The sequence below is a fragment of the Gouania willdenowi genome, chromosome 6 (genome assembly GCF_900634775.1).
Source record: "Gouania willdenowi chromosome 6, fGouWil2.1, whole genome shotgun sequence".
Classification (NCBI taxonomy): domain Eukaryota; kingdom Metazoa; phylum Chordata; class Actinopteri; order Blenniiformes; family Gobiesocidae; genus Gouania; species Gouania willdenowi.
Genome location: NC_041049.1, coordinates 64,310,153 through 64,325,833, shown reverse-complemented (window position 1 = coordinate 64,325,833; position 15,681 = coordinate 64,310,153). Strand labels below are relative to the sequence as shown.

Here is a 15,681-nt window from a genome sequence, read left to right as displayed (position 1 = left end):
TAAATAGAGTTAGATTAGAGTGACATTACCAAAAGCTAGAAAATGTGTTTTTGGACGTTATCACCTAATATCACACACAGAGGGAGATCTCCATAACTCTATGCACGGAGCTGGGCGCTGTCGCTCTTACCGGGGTCATCGACAGCCACAACAACTGTGAGCGGTTCGCTGACGCGTCCATAAAATCCATTGGAGCAGACGGCCACCACCTGGAGCACATAGCTGGTGTTGGCCAACAGGTCATCCAGTATGGCCCCCTGATGGAGACAAGAACTATTCATGTGGGAGAACATTTGATGTTACTCAGAAAATAATAGTAAGCAACAGTAGGTATGAGAAAAAACTGACCCATTTATTATTAACCAATTAGTTACAGTATTCTACAATTGAATAAAATATATAAATAATGAATTGGAAAAAAAAAAAAAAAAAAAAAAAATTGCAATATTTGTTTTCAGGCTAATAAATGGACTTGATTTATATAGCGCTTTATCACCACACTGAAACAGTCTCAAAGCGCTTTACATATCAGCTCATTCACCCAATCACTCTCACATTCACACACCAGTGGGACAGGACTGCCATGCAAGGCACTAGTCGACCACTGGAAGCAACTTAGGGTTCAGTGTCTTGCCCAAGGACACTTCGACACATAGTCAGGTACTGGGATCGAACCCCCAACCTCTCGATCAGAAGACGACCCTCTACCACCTGAGCCACGGTCGCCCATCAGACTGATATCCAATATCGGGTTGGGACACCAGTAGCAATTATGACTGACACACTAATGTTATGGACTGTGTCTCCTACCACATCTTGGTCGCCATCAGTCAGGTATTCCATGAGTTCTGCGTTCTCAGCACTGGCCAGTCTGTAGGTCACTGAGTACTTATCAATGGCTGCGTCGTAAACGGCCCGGGGACGCTCCCACGTCACCAGCAGACTGCTGAGGTTGTAGGCTACAGACTGGATGTTCTCTGGCTCTGAACTGCACACTGTACAAAATACAAGACACAGAAACATTAACACACAGCCATGAGTGAAAAGATACGTGTGTTTTGTCCAGGTGAGGATACCAGAAGTATACAAATTGACTGAAGATTTTCCTGCTCTAAGTGTAAGTGTGTTTAGTATGAGGTGGTGCCAAATGTAAAAACTTCTTTTATAGCCAACGTATTTTGAACATTTATCTCACTTTCCTCACATTTAGCTGATTTTTCTTTCATTTGAGACAGAAATTCATGTAAAACAGCATACATCTAAATGTTAAATCTAAATGTAAATTTAAATGTTAAATGTAAATTTAAATGTTAAATGTAAATTTAAATGTTAAATCAAAATCTAAATATTGAATTAAAATCTAAATATTAAATTCATATCTAAATCTAAATGTTAAATCTAAATGTTGAATCTAAATGTAAATCAGAATCAGAAATGTTTTAATGGCCAAGTACAGTTTTTAGGACAGTACAAGGAATTTCACTTGGTAGTCTGTTAATATGAAGTCAAAATATTGAATTTAAATCTAAATATCAAATTCATATCTAAATCTAATTGTTAAATAAAAATGTAAATAAATCCAAATTGAAATACTGAATTTAAATTGAAATATTAAATTCATATCTAAATGTAAATGTTCAATCGAAATCGAAATACTGAATTTAAATCTAAATATTAAATGAATATCTAAATGTAAATGTTAAATCTAAATGTAAATGTTAAATCTAAATGTAAATGTTAAATCTAAATATTGAATCTAAATGTAAATGTTAATACAAAATCAAAATATTGAATTAAAATCTAAATATTAAATGAATATCTAAATATTCATTAATAAAAATAAATATTAAATCTAAATCTAAATATTGAATTTCATTCTAAAATCAAAATGTTAAATCGAAATGTTCAATTGAAATGTTAAATCAAAATACTGAATTTAAATCTAATTAATTAAATTCATATCTAAATGTAAATGTTAAATCTAAATGTTAAATCGCCAAATGTAAAGCTAAATGTTTAGAAACATGCTGTTTTAAAGGAATTTGTCTCGAATGAAAGAAAAATTAGCTAAATGTGAGGAAAGTGAGATAAAAGTTCAAAATATGTTGGCCATGAAATAGTGACCATGTTTTTACATTCGGCATCGCATTGTTTAGTGCATTCGCTTTGTATTCATAACTAAGAGAGAAAAGGCTATTTAGTGAATCTAAGAATGATTGGTGTACAGTACTTGTGGAGGTGAAACTTTACTGTGCAAAAAGTCAAAATGAACAAAAACACAATAAATGCAAAATTATCTATTAGCAATCTTTAATCAAATTATTTAGAGTCACAGAGTGCGAGTTTTTCATTAAAACACACAATTTAAATTATGAGTGGCCAATTATGGACCATGTAGATTAAATTGAATTGGATTTTAGTTTTACATGTGTGATGAAAAGATATTTCTGTGTTTTTCTAAAACTGCTTCTGGGTCAGAGTTAAGATTAGAGGTGCAGAGATAATACAGATGACAGACACTCTCAGATCTGGGATTAACACAGATTAACACAATCTGACTATTAATGACAGTTGACAGGAAGAGTCTTTCTATCGATTTGAGCAGTACTGAAGAGGTTTCCTCTCCCTGGCTTTAAACACAGATTTAAGATATCAAAGACATAATTCATACTTTATAAAGCTCGAGTGATCAAATTCAAACTGTTTACAATGGATAAATATGTTGGTTTATGTTCATCGTGCTAATCCTTAGAAAGGTTAACTCTGGATTTATCTGATTATCTGGTTCAAACCAGCAGAGGGCGCTGATACATTTCTTTGAAGTTTGATTTTTTTCCAAGACTTATTATTCATATATGTATAAATACATATCTAAATAACATTTATGTTTCTTTGAATGTAAGAGAAAACTAAATGTAAAGTAACATTTACTAAATTGTTAGAAAAATTCAGAATTCTTAGAAAAAACAACTACAGAACATAATGATGGAATGAATGAGTGATAACACACATTTTAAAGAATCTCATTTTGTAAATAAGTGGAAAGAACACGTATTTAGATATATTTGTATAGTTTTCATCATTTACGATCATCTCCTGCTTGTTGTGGGACCAAGACTGACCCTTGTGTTTTCAGTTTATGTTCTAAATATGGTCATTTATGTTATCATTTTGTGTGTTTTTGGTGTTGTTTTGTATGTTTCTCTGTTATTTTTGTAAATTTTGTAGTGACATTGTGTGTTTTTCTCTTAGTGTGAGTGTGTTTTTGGTGTCATTTTGTGTATTTTGTTGTTGTTTGTCTGTTCTGTTTATTATTTAATATATTTTTATCTTATTTTGTGTGTTTTTGATTTCATTTCGTGAGTTGTTGTCTCTCTCTCTCTCTCTTGCTCTCTCTCAAGTACCGCCTGTAGTCACATTACAAACCCTTAGGGGTGCACGTACCCTCATTTGAGAAACACTGCTCTAGGAAACAGCTTAGAGTGATCTTTTTGTTTTAGTCCCTGTATATTAAATATGAACAGTCCATAGCCAATGCAGAATAATACTGTATATACACAATTTAAAAATATTCCTACACTGTGTGTTTTCTGTGGCAGAATCATTACAGTTAATCCTTTTTCAGGCACATGTACATGACACATTGAGCATTTTTTAATAGTTGAACTTCACTGTAGTGTGAGTATGAGCTTTTCGAGCACACGCACACACACACACGCACACACCTGGTGTGAGGACCTCCTCTGTGCCCGTGTAGGAGGAGAACACCTGACCCATGAACGGCTGCTGCTCCCTGTAGTTGTTCTGTTGGTAGTCCATGAGCATCACGTACCCGGCCTGTTGCATGGTCATCACCTCACAGAACATCTCCAGCTGCAGAAACACACACATCACAATCATTTAATACGCTAAAAAAGTAGTTTAGAGGTTCAACAAATGGCCACTCTCTCCTGATCAGACCCAATGTAGGGTCTCGAGACACGAGGAGGGGGTCGCCTGATGCCGTTAATAAACTAAGAATATTTTTAAAACAATTCGAGCCCATTTTTGCTTATTTTTACCCTTTTTATGCAACGACACCAAACTTGCCATATTTTCATCTCTTTTTCTTGCCATATTTTTGCTACATTACTCCTATTTCTGCCATTTTTTTCCCACTTTCAAGACATTTTCAACCATTTCCACCACTTCTCCCCCCCTAATGTCGGATATGTTGACCCATTTTAACCTCTTTTCACCATATTTCATGCTTCTTTTTTTTTTGCCAATTTAACCGCATTTGCGATTTGTCATGCCGATTATTTGCCAGTTTAAACAAAGTGTTCCTACTTTTAAGCCAATAATAACACTTTTTACCACTTTTTCTTTTTTTTGGCCAATAATTTGCAACTTTTAACCAATTTCTGTGTTTTTTAAAATCTCTTTTCCCACCATTTTTGGTCACTTTCAACCCATTTTATTTTTTATTAAAACAAGGATTTACATCTTTAAGTTGACTATACTATGGTGCAAATAATAAAAAACTTGCTGCATAACAGTGGATATTAATCACATACATGAATAAATGTGGTTATCACAGATTCATTGAACAATGGACCATCATTTTGCTCATTTTTCCCCTCTTTATTCCCCCTTATAGATGGCCCTGTCTCCACATGACTGGTCTTCAATGTTCATGTCTGTGTTCAACCACCTTCAGGTACAGTGGGGGTCCCTGGCCTCTGGAACCTTTATTTTGGGGAATCACTGTTACAGTATTAACAACTGAAACACTGTCTTTTAAACTTCATTCACAGCACTCAGGAGGCGATTACTGTGAAATATTGTAACTAGGTGTAAGGGCACCATTACATATTATGGGATGGCTATTTAAGCCTCTGCACTTAAGAATGTGAGTCAGCTCCCTCGGGGGAACGCTTGTTAGCCGACGGACAAAGACTCAACTCTGGCACAGAGCGGAGCCGAGAGGCCATTAGTGCACGTTGGAGTCGTGACTTTAACTGATTAGATACTGGCAGCCGTCACTGGGCGGGAACAGAAACCAGTTAAAACATGTTGTCGAGGCCCCAGCCTGAGTTTTACTAAGAGTGCAACGAGTACCGAGGATTTCTAACCTTGGATAACAGACTAGGAATAAAAGTTTACATGTTTTCCTTAATAACCAACCTGTGGATACCTCTGTCTATCTGCTTGGTCAGGAATGGACTGGTGGCCCAAGTAGAATTAGCTCCAGTGTTCAGATAAGCAGATATAGAATGGATTAATAAGTGATCTTTGCTTAGTACTAACTATTTATGTGATGTTAGTGTGTTACCAATGCACTCAGCTCACTTTAACGTTGCCTTTTCACACTATATTTAGGATATTATCCTATTTATGTATTTCAGTGTGTGTACAGGTGTGTTTATGAACATGTTTCCAGGACATTTAAGGACCTTGGTAACACGCTTACAAAAAAGCACACTTATTTTTCCCCCAATTCATTCTTCGTAATTATCTTTCAGAAAGATGAAATTTGACCCATTTTCACTTTTGACAGGAGTAAAAGTACACTAACTGTTTGTCATTCAGTCTGATATTTGATGATTTTTCCTAAAATGAGCCTGAATACACAAAATAAGACACTACACTTACTCAGGCTGTTTCGGGTCAGACTTTAAACTGTGAAATTGTACAAACCTTGTTTGTGTGTATTTTTTTATGTGACAGCAGTTAAAAAAAGGTTTTAAAACTTTGTGTCAGGTGGAGGATAAGGGGTCGTCCAGCCCAGTCTTCAGGAAAAACTGGTCACAAAAATGACTTAATGTAATTTTTCATGTGTGGAAACACAATTTTGTGCTGCAGGAAATTACTTCTTTTCTGCGTGGCCTGAATTTGTTTGAAGCTGCTGAGAATGAATTGTAAACTGATGTTTGTAAAAGTGATTTATCACCATAAACATAACCCTTATACCTTAACCATAATCATAACTCAAACCCTGAATGAAATGTTTTAATAAGATACAACTCACAAAATAACTTGCAACACATCGGTTCAAAAGTCGTGTTCTGCAGCACAAAAATAATGTGGATGTTGTGCAGCTGCTAGCCATAAAAACAATATTTTTCATGAACGTGTCACAGTTTGGCTTTATTTTCCTGATCACCTGACCAATGAAATGTTGTGAATATCTGCCTGATCCAATCTGGACATCACAGGGTTAATATTTCATCCTTTTATTAGTTTTGTTTGTTGAATAACCTGCCTTGGTCATAGCAGCTCCCCCTTGTGTTAGAAACGGGTAAATGCAGCACTAATACAAGTTTTATTTTTGGGGCCTTTATTGTTATATTTTTTTAAATCTTCTTCTTGGGCCAATTAAAAAATACACAGTGGGCCACATTTGGCCCACAGGCTGTAGTTTTGACAAAAATGGTAAAGTATAGTGTAAAATACTTAACTCACTCACTGCCATTGACGTATATATAAGTCATTTCAAATCCAAACGTTCATTGCCATTGACGTATATGTACTTGCCTCTATTCAACTGCTGATTATGGAAGAACAGAACAAGCTAAAAACAGAATTTTTTTCTGATGAAAGTAGAGACTTTAATCTTTCAGAATCATATTTCAGATTGTTATAGTACACAATATTCTGTGGGTCTTTAAAAATCAGTCAAAATGCTCTATAACAGCTGGCAGTGCCTGGCACTGAATGAGTTAATAGGGGGAAATTCTTACTTTGGGTCAATTTTGACCTAAAACAAATAATAAGTAATGGTTTGGCCACAAGCAATTAAATGAGGAAATCATTTTCACACACTTGCTCCTATCTTGTTGTCATCTGGTGCTGGGCAGGGGTACACCCTAAACAGGGCACCAGTCCATTACAGGGCAGCACAGACAACCATGCACTCACAATCCCATTCACTCCAATGGACTCCATTCAACTCAACAGTGATGTTTTTGGATTGTGGGAGGAATCCAGAGCACCTGCAGAAAACCCACACAAGCAGGGGGACAACATGCAAACTCCACACAGAAAGGAACCAAGAGTCCACCTCAAGGCTTGAACCCAGGACCTTCTTGCTGTGAGGCAGATGTGCAAACCACTACTCCCTAATTTTATCATATTTTTGTTAATATTGGAAGAAGTTCTATGGTATAGTACAAAGGTCACCATCACAGTGCCCGTGGGCTATAGGTAGCCATATGGACCATGTGAGGGGCCCTTAGGAGTTCTAGTCACCAATGAGCTCCATCTAAAATCTGATTTACTTTCCAGGATTCAAACCCACAAAGTATTTAATAGAGTTACAGTAAACACTGCTGCATGTGATAAACTTTTAGCATTAAATTAACCATTTTTAAATGTTTATTTTCACTGAAACATTGTGACAAATGTTTTTAAGTGCTGCAAATTTGGTGTATGGTCAATGGTCATATATAAAACATACTTTTAAAAACGCTAAGTGGATTTTTGTAAAATATGTAATTTTGTTAAATTTTACAAATGTTCCATGTTATACGATTACTCAAAAGTTAATTGTTAGTAGCTAGGAACATGATGGTTTTCTACGTAATGTTGAAAATGAAAGAGAAATAAAGTATATTGTGAAACTTAAACATTTCAAGTTACTGCTAGCCTTCCTTATGATCTTACCCTCTAATTAAAGTGAAACTGTGAACATTTAGTATTTAAGAAGCTCTTTTCTAACTGGTAGCCCTTCAGACTATTCAGTAACTATGAAGTAGCTCATAGTTTCAGAAAGGTTGGTGACCTTGGTATAATAAATGTGTTGTGTGTTGCTGTTTAAACTATTATCTAATGTAATCATGTTGTCAACATCTTTGCGGGCGTCGCGCTGGAGCCTTTTGTTGTTAACTTTTGTGTGTGTGTGTGTGTGTGTGTGTTTGTTTGCGCTGGAAAAGCTCATACACTACAGTGACACTCAACTATTAAAAAGTGCTCAATGCGTCATGAAAAAGGATTAAGTGTAATTATTATTCTGCCACTGAAAACACACAGTGTAGGAATGTGAAGAACCTTTTGTTGCAAACCTTTGCGAGTGTGTGCAAGTGTATGTGTATGTGTGCGTGTGTGTGTGTGTGTGTGTGTATGTGTATGTGTGTGTGCAAGTGTATGTGTATGCGTGCGTGTGTGTGTGTGTGTATGTGCCTGTGTATGTGTGTGTGTGTGTGTGTATGGGTATGTGAATGTGTATGTGTGTGTGTGTGTATGTGTATGTGTGTGTGCCTGTGAATGTGTATGTGTGCGTGTGTGTGTGTGTATGTGTATGTGTGTGTGCCTGTGTATGTGTATGTGCATGTGAATGTGTATGTGCATGTGTATGTGTGTGTGTGTGCCTGTGTACGTGTATGTGTGCGTGTGTGACTGTGTATGTGTATGTGTGCGTGTGTGCCTGTGTATGTGTGCGTGTGTGCCTGTGTATGTGTATGTGTGCGTGTGTGTGTGTGTCGTCACATTTTCCATGTCTCTGTTTTCGTGCTCCAACACTTTTGTCTGATAACTTTTGTTTTGTAATGAGCGCTTCTGCATGGCTTTCAATCATCATGAAACACACATTCACGCAGACACAGACACAGACACACACACACACACACACACACACACACACACTCTCGCTGCCTCACCCAACTTCTGTGTGCTTATGACAATTATTCCCCTTTCTTTCTAAAATCATGTTTACTCTTTCTGCTGTAGTTGTTGACCACATAGGTGGTTAAATAAGTGCCTGATTATTTGGTTCATTAAGCCATAGTGTAAAGGTTTACAACTTCATTGGCTTTGGGATCAATAATCAACATCTGGAAACGAGCTGTAAACCTTTGCATTGGTGCAGTAAATATAATTTATCATCATATCACAGAAGGGTTGCAGGGTTTGAGGAAAAAATAAAACTTTTCAACCTAAAAAAATCCTTATCTAAGTAAAAAAGAGCTTTCAAAAGGATAAAACATCTAATCAGTTATAATAAATGCTCTAGAAAAAAAGAAAACAAAAAACTTTAGTTCTTTGAGTAAAAATGTTGCATCTTCTTTCTTCCAAAAACAATTTCCCCCCCAAAAATTGGAATTCAAGAAGTTAATTTGTCACAGAAAATGTCTTTAATACAACAACGAAACACTCCAAATAACAAAACTAGAAAAATGATAACGGTAACACACAAAATGACAAGAAAAATACACAAAAGAACAGAAGAAACACAAAAATATGAACACAATAACAAATAAATGAGCAATGGAAACACACAATATGACACTTACAATAATACACAAAAAGTTACAAAAATAAAACACAAGAAACACCCAAAAAAAACAACAAAAATACACAAAACAAGAGAAGAAAGTAAAATGATAAAAATTAAAAAAACACAAAAAAATTACCACAAATAAATAAATAAAATACAACACAAGAATCACACAAAAGCAACAAAAAGCACACTTAGATTTAGATCTGAGAGAAGAGAACTTACATGAGGTCATTATTGAATTTGTAAAAAGTGAAGCATCTTTTATTCTGACCTGTTCGTCTGAGATGGCCACTGTGTTCTTGAAGACGATCCACTCCACGATCTCGCTGCATGGCGGGGTGGTCAGCGAGCCGTTGTAGATGAAGTATTTCTCTGTGGAGTTTGGCAGCAGGCCGTGTGGAGCGAAGGGTAGCATCTCTGCTTTCTTTCCTGTGCAGCAAAAACAAACCCGTAAGGCAGGGGTGGACTGGGACAAAAAAGAATCAGCCCTAGTATTTTGTGTCCAGACCAGTCCACTACATTATCAGATACACCATGTAGAAGCTGTTGTTAAGTCAGTGATGCTCAACATGTTTGCAAGTTTTTTTTTAAGCTTTTATCCAATTTTTGTCCTCACTTCAATTTTTTTTGGCCACTTATTATCCAAATAAGCTTAATGTTTGCCCAGTAAATACCACTTGTTTCCTATCTTTTCTACATTTTGCCTCTTTGTGTTCCACATTTTGCCCTTTTTCACTATTGTTTGCCACATTTTGCTCCTTTGAGCTACCCTGTGCTATTACATACAACCTGGTTCCTCTTTATTTGCCCATTTTTTTTGGCAACTCTTGACTGCTTTTGGCCTTTTTTAATCACTTTTCACTCTTTTCTTGCCATGTTTTTGCCATTTTTGAACCATTTTTGGCCACCTGTTACAATGTCTGCCTCTACTCGCTCATGTAGCAGACTGGACTGGCCCACTTTGGGTCGACGGCCCACCAGGACAATGCCCGGTTCTACCCTACGGAAACGGGCAGTAAGAGAAAAACATGTCCTACCATATCTGCTCACGCTGTTTACTCCTTCCATGATGGCAGCATAGTTCAGGTTCTCCTCGCTGCTCGTCTGTAATCACAAAACAGAATCACATTATTACCTTTGCCAAGGAAGTAATATTTTCACCAGCGTTTGTCCAACCGCCCATTTGTCTGTTAACGTTTGTTAGCAGGATATCTCAAAAAGTTCGGAACAGATTTAAATGAAATCTGGTGAGCCGATAGACAATGTCAAAAGGTAGAACGACTGTTCTGCTTTAAGATACAGTACATGAATTGTAATCCATTTATTACTCTTTTACAGATAATTTAAACTAGAAAATAGGAATGGTCATTTGTGTTCAGGGTAATTATTTAATTTGGCTTACCTCTGCCAAGTTTGTTTGTTAGTCTGTGTTAGCAAGATTAAGTACTTTTTGTTGTTGTTTTTTTAACAAAATTTTAACCAAAGAGAGACTTTACGTCGTTTGTAAGGGATCTGGATCAATATACTAATTCTGGATTAGTTTGTAAAACTGAAAAAAATCCTAATCCTAATCTCTAATTATTTCAGTTTGCAGTTGACCGATCTTTATGAAATTTGACTCAGTAATGTCGATTTGGTTCCTAAATTCCTAAATTTGGTTCCTAAATTCCTAAATTACCCCACTGAGTTTCTTCTGGATCGGATGTGATTGCACATTTAATTGTGTTTTTCTTTTTTTGTGATACAGGACAAAGCACATTAATGTACATAGTCAGCAAAAGTCACTAATTTGCATCTATAGTTCCATGGCTGTTAAAAAAAAACCCAAAACGTATCAATAAGACAAAGAAGAGGACAATACACACATTACAGATTAAAAATCAGTACACAAAGAAGTTGAGGGTCATGAGACTGGTTCACTTTCAGCCACTGTTTGAGCTGAGTTTTGAACGTTGGGAATGTGGGACTTTGCCTTACATTTATGCCTCATATATAATCATAAATGAGTTGAATTCTGCAGGTTCTGTTGGAGAACATGTGTCTGTCATGTGTTCACTCATCCTCAGTGTAACACACTGAAACAGTTACTGCCAAAGCAGCCGGAAGACAAAAATGGACAAAAATGTGCTTTTCCTCATCGTTTGTGTGAAGTGGAAAATTTTCCCATCAAAACACACACAATCGAACACAAAACATAGTTCAAAGCAAACAATAGTTTCATTTCAGCTTTGCCTTTGATGGTTCAAACATGCCAAAGTGCCTGAAGGCACCATGACGTCACCAAGCAGAAAGCAGAAACAGAGAGTACGTTCATCTCCAACCCAATACTGAAGATTACCACACAATACACATCAAAGTGCTGCAGTTAGAGGATGAAAGCTTTATCTGCAGCTACAAAGCAATTATATCATTCTTTTTTTTTAATAGCTGTCGTCCCACATTTTTGTTCTGCACGCACTAACTTGTAAACGTTAAGAAGCAATTATCACCTGAAAGCTTACAAAGCTTCCCAGAACACCTCACAGAGAATAAAGAAGACATCTACACATCTATGAAGAGAAGAATACAGCTGTTTAATAAAGCTTTACCAAATCTAAAATCTGACTTGAATAAGAATAACCCATTAGGCATGCGGTGTTAAACTCATTTTAGTTCAGGGGCCAAAAACCAAGTAGTTTGATCTTAAGGGGGCAGCAGATTTTAGGTGGTAAAAATAGTAATTTGAAGATTAATATCCCCAAGTTTGCAACACGATGTGTAAATAATACATAAAGGATGTAAGGTGCCGACAACATTCAGGCAATAAGTGACAGATACCAGTCAGATTTTCTTTTTTAAACTTCATCAATTTTGTGACCAATTTTTATTTCATTTGGGGAAATTATGTGAGATTTAAAATGACTGCAGTCATTTGATAGAAGCATGGGAAAATTGTGATCCTCCAAATATCGGGGGCATTTCATTGAATTTGTGCATTTAGAAATCTGAGATACCTACAACTGAATTATTTGGTAATTTGGTCAATAACGTATGTTTTTTTCTGTCCTTTTAACTTTCTCCTGCGGGCTGAATTTGATGGTTTAAAGGAGGGGTCACCAATCTTTCTGAAACTGTGAGCTTCTCATAGGTACTGTATAGTCTGAGAGGATACCAGTTAAAAAATAACTTCTTCAATACTACATTTTTACAGTCTCACTTTAATTAGAGAGTAAGATAATAAGGAACACTAGTAGTAACTTCAAAAGGTTGGAAATAATTAATTATATAATAAACAATTTATTCATACAACTTTTTTCAGGAAATTTACTTTGATCTCCTGACATTTTTCGACTGCCAACTGCCAGTCTTATTCAGAGGCGTCTGCTGATCGCTTTTAATGTTTCCTTGTCTTCCGCGGAATAATTCCAGCGGGTTCTTTTTGAATAATATGTTAAGGTTTCAATTATTCACAGACTACTGTTTTTTACATCAAAGCGATCAGCAGATGCCTCTGAAGAGGACTGGCAGCTGACAGTCAAAACATGTCAGGAGATCAAAGTAAATATGCTAAATATCTATCTTATATAAATCATATTATATATAATATATCACTAACCATACACCAAATCTGCAACATTAAAGTTAAACAGTAATTCACTTTACTAAGCACTAACCACTACTGTCATATATATTTATCTTTGTGAGTTTGAATCCTGGAAAATAAATCAGATTTTAGATGAAGCTCATTGGTGACTAGAGCTCCTGAGGGCCCCTCACATGGTCCATGAGGGCTACCTGGTGCCTGCAGGCACCATGTTGGTGACCCCTGGTCCAAAGGGATGGATTTGGCCCCCGGGTCTTGAGTTTGACACATGTGCATTAGGCTGTTTGTCTACCTTATTGCAAATGACACAAACACACACGTGGTGACGCACACACCTCCACTAACACAGCCAGCGCTGTGATTCGACCTCCAGCCTGGATGGTTTCGTCCAAGGAGCTGTAGCGATGAGCCTCGTAGCAGTAGATCTGCATCTGTGAGACAAACACAGAAACAAGCTCTGTCATGTCCCATCCTGTCGACTCCAGCTCCTTATCTGCTCTGTTTCAATCACTGTCAACGTGTGCAACTGTGTTACCATCCAAACTACGTCAGAGACAGTGATCCTCCTAATGACTAACAGAGAATATAGTGCCTTGTAAGCAGAGGTGAAAGTAATTGATTACAAGTACTTAACGTTACGTTACTGTAATTGAGTTTCTTTCGTGGGCACTTGCACTTTCTTTAGTATATTGCTAAATCAGTAATTTTACTTGTACTTAAAGAGTAACTAAACCCCTGCTTTCTCCTGACCTGCCACTAGGGGGGAAATTCAAAAAATGCCTTGATTATGGGTGGGGCTCCTGGAGCAGTTAAGACACGCCCAGTCTATACTATAAAATCTCCAATAGAGGGTTTTCACGGTGCATCATCAACCGCGTCATCAACACGGAAGTCGCCATTTTGGAGATAAGCAGGTTTAAAAACAGCACACAAACGAGCAAATCCCAAATTTTGAGAGGAAATGGTGAAATATTGCCGTGTTTTTGGCTGTACTAATCGCTCAGATTAGTTTTATAGACTGTCAAAAGTTATAACAGATCAGGGAGAACAATGTCTGCATTTTAGAGTCAGTAGTTCTACATCAGGAGAGCAGTGACATGAGACTAGCTCACCGTTATTGCACCAGTTGTTATTGGTGTTTATGCAAACACCACCGCCCTCATCTACCGTCTTACATTTAAATCCAGCTTCAGGTAGTCCAGTTTGTTCTGCAGGGAGCAGACATTAGAACACAGGATGGAAGGAAGCGGCATTCTCTGAGGATTTGTTTTTAGCTTAGTTGCTAGCCCCGCTTCTGCTTCTGATCACACCGCTTACGTATAAAACTTCACGTTTTTCACGGTCTGACCGATTAATACAGCCAAAAACACAGCAATAGTTCACCATTTTCTCTCAAAATTTTGGATTTGCTCGGTTGTGTGCTGTTTGTAAAACTCTGCTTACCTCCAAAATGGCGACTTCCGGGTTGATGACGCACCATGAAAACCCTCTTTGAACAATCTATGCTATGCTAACTAGCTACTCATTACTCAATATCCCTCTCTATTCACTTATCTCTCAATCCAACCTACTCACCACAGATTGTAGAGCCCTCAGGTGCTAGTTTTTAATAAAAGGGGCGGGGCTAACTGTGCTTGTTTGTGATGATCTTGTTCTCAGCCAATAGCAAAAATACATTGTAATAGTCAGGTTTCAACCCATAGAGGGCAGTCACTCTGACTAAAACAAAAAAATAAATAAATAAAAATACTTTTACTAAAATGTTAAAAGTTGGACTTGAATCAATCAACAGCACTACTTAATACCCAAATACAAACAGTATGTATTCAGCAGAAAAAAGTGGGTTTGGGGTTTAGTTACTCTTTAAGTACGTTTTAAAAGAAGTAATTAATTACAATTCTACACCCAACCGCAACTGAGTAAATTGTCATTTTTTGTGATCTTTTTTTTATTTCCGTTTCATGGCATATAATCCATATGTTCTTAGTCGTGCCATTTCTGATCAACGCCCAGCCACTTTCACAAAGCACATTTGGAATGGCACAGTTTGAGAGTTCATACATTTTGCTATAATTTAGGGACTGATCATTTTTATTTATTTTTTGGTGTTATTTTATTTGAAAAAGGAATTGTAGATTTTGACAATGTTGACCCTTAAAACCCTTTTATAGTTCACACACTCAAATTCAGACGACCTTATATCGTAAATTCAACAGCAAGCTGAATCATTTTTTGTCTCACCTCTAGAGGGTATTTGGTTCCATCCAGGCTGTGCTCGGAGCCCTCTGAGGAGGCGTTGCAACGCCCCCAGTGGAAGGTAATACGACCCACTTTGAATTTTGAACTGAGACCCCCTCCGCTGATGTAAAACTCTCCATCAACGTCGACTGCGACTGAAAGGCAGAGAGAAAATACATGCCGGATGTTCAAGGATAACTGCACATCTGAAACAAATTTACTGAATGAAATTAAGGGAAATTCTTTACAGACGTCTGAGTGAAAGGTTTGACAACAAAAAGATTTTAACTTTTGTTTGGAAAGCTGCAGTGGAGAAGATAAAAGTTAGTTTAGACGTTGGTGGGTCATAGTTGACGTCTTTAACGTGTTTTACAGTAAAAGTTATTCCGACAGTCATTCTAAAAAAAAAAGCTTATCCTTATCAGTTCTTTTACTTATCCTGTTGAGTCTCAGATGACCATTTCCTTTCATGTATGGACACTGAGTGGTGCTTGTTTTTATTATCTTACAGCTATCTCCTGTGGTAAAGGATACAATTACCTGTTTCCTATTCAACAGGTTTGGCAGCTTTTCATACGTTTCCTCTCTTAATGTAGTTTGACAC

The 15,681-nt window shown here is 36.8% G+C and overlaps 1 protein-coding gene across 3 annotated transcripts in view; it reads right to left on the bottom strand.

Annotated features, from left to right (window-relative positions):
- Positions 1-15,681, bottom strand: part of ptprz1a (protein tyrosine phosphatase receptor type Z1a) — a 103,391-nt gene that overhangs the window by 37,392 nt on the left and 50,318 nt on the right. For all 3 annotated transcript variants that reach the window (XM_028451834.1, XM_028451836.1, XM_028451835.1), the window contains exons 4-10: positions 15,081-15,232; positions 13,175-13,270; positions 10,294-10,360; positions 9,528-9,685; positions 3,726-3,873; positions 811-995; positions 131-257 (exon numbers count right to left, since the gene is read on the bottom strand). In XM_028451834.1, the coding sequence (XP_028307635.1) occupies positions 131-257; positions 811-995; positions 3,726-3,873; positions 9,528-9,685; positions 10,294-10,360; positions 13,175-13,270; positions 15,081-15,232 (933 nt within the window). The remainder of the gene's footprint in view (positions 1-130; positions 258-810; positions 996-3,725; positions 3,874-9,527; positions 9,686-10,293; positions 10,361-13,174; positions 13,271-15,080; positions 15,233-15,681) is intronic.